This window comes from Opisthorchis viverrini (assembly GCF_000715545.1).
Source record: "Opisthorchis viverrini unplaced genomic scaffold scaffold14000, whole genome shotgun sequence".
In the NCBI taxonomy this organism is placed as follows: domain Eukaryota; kingdom Metazoa; phylum Platyhelminthes; class Trematoda; order Opisthorchiida; family Opisthorchiidae; genus Opisthorchis; species Opisthorchis viverrini.
In genome coordinates, this window is record NW_008758609.1 from 1 (window position 1) to 795 (window position 795).

At 48.1% G+C, this 795-nt stretch overlaps 1 protein-coding gene across 1 annotated transcript; it reads left to right on the top strand.

Moving 5' to 3' along the window:
- Positions 1-63: 63 nt before the first annotated feature.
- T265_12311 (hypothetical protein) lies at positions 64-731 on the top strand (the record flags this gene model as incomplete). The annotated part of the gene is made up of 2 exons (XM_009179670.1): positions 64-551; positions 632-731. The coding sequence occupies one exon, from the start codon at positions 278-280 to the stop codon at positions 410-412; it is 135 nt and encodes a 44-aa protein (XP_009177934.1).
- Positions 732-795: the final 64 nt, after the last annotated feature.

A 795-nucleotide genomic window follows, 5' to 3' on the forward strand; every position in this document is an offset into this window, starting at 1 on the left:
TCCGTGGTTCGAACCTGATCTCTGCCACTTGATCTCCCCTATCTAGGCTAGGCAACCTGCCAATATCCCAGCCCTCGAACTGGCATGGCTGGAGCTGAACGGTTTTTTCTTTGGCAAATAAGGTACAGTCATAAGTTCAGAGCGTCCCTGGAGAAACCGACATCGGTTCTTTGACCAACGCTTTTGGAAACGGCTACCAAAGAAAGGCTCGTAGAAGATGCCTTCAGGCTTTTGAGAGTGGACAGCCATTGAGGCGACTCATTGTGGGAAAGGTGTCATGGTACCGTGTAGCGTTCATAACGAAGTTTCTTTTTGTTCTTCAGACATTTCTTCGTCGAATTCCCTGATGAAGCTGCTTTGCGTAAGGCCACGGCCGGACAGAAGGTACTGCAGAAGAATGTGCTACGACTGAGCGTTCCCGGTGGTATCGAGGGCAACGTGTATCTAATCAGGAATATACCATTTGATGCTTCGGAGTCTGATTTGCGCAATGTTTATCCTGAAGCGTTGAAGATCAACTTGAACCGGAGACATGATGGTGCCTTCGATGGGTGAGTGTGACATGCTTTACTGTGATACTTATGGACGGTCGTTTTCCATTTTCCCTAATGTTCGGCTTCTCCGTTCACAGGTCTGCAGTTGTTGAGTTTCCGTCTGCAGCATCTGCCCAGACAGCTCTTCAAAAGAGTGTGACACTGAAAGGCCGGCGACTCTTTGGGATTCCCTACTGTGAGTTTTCGGTGTCTTATTACGATTTCTATTGTAAGCATGTCTCCCTGGTCCTTTCCTAAACTT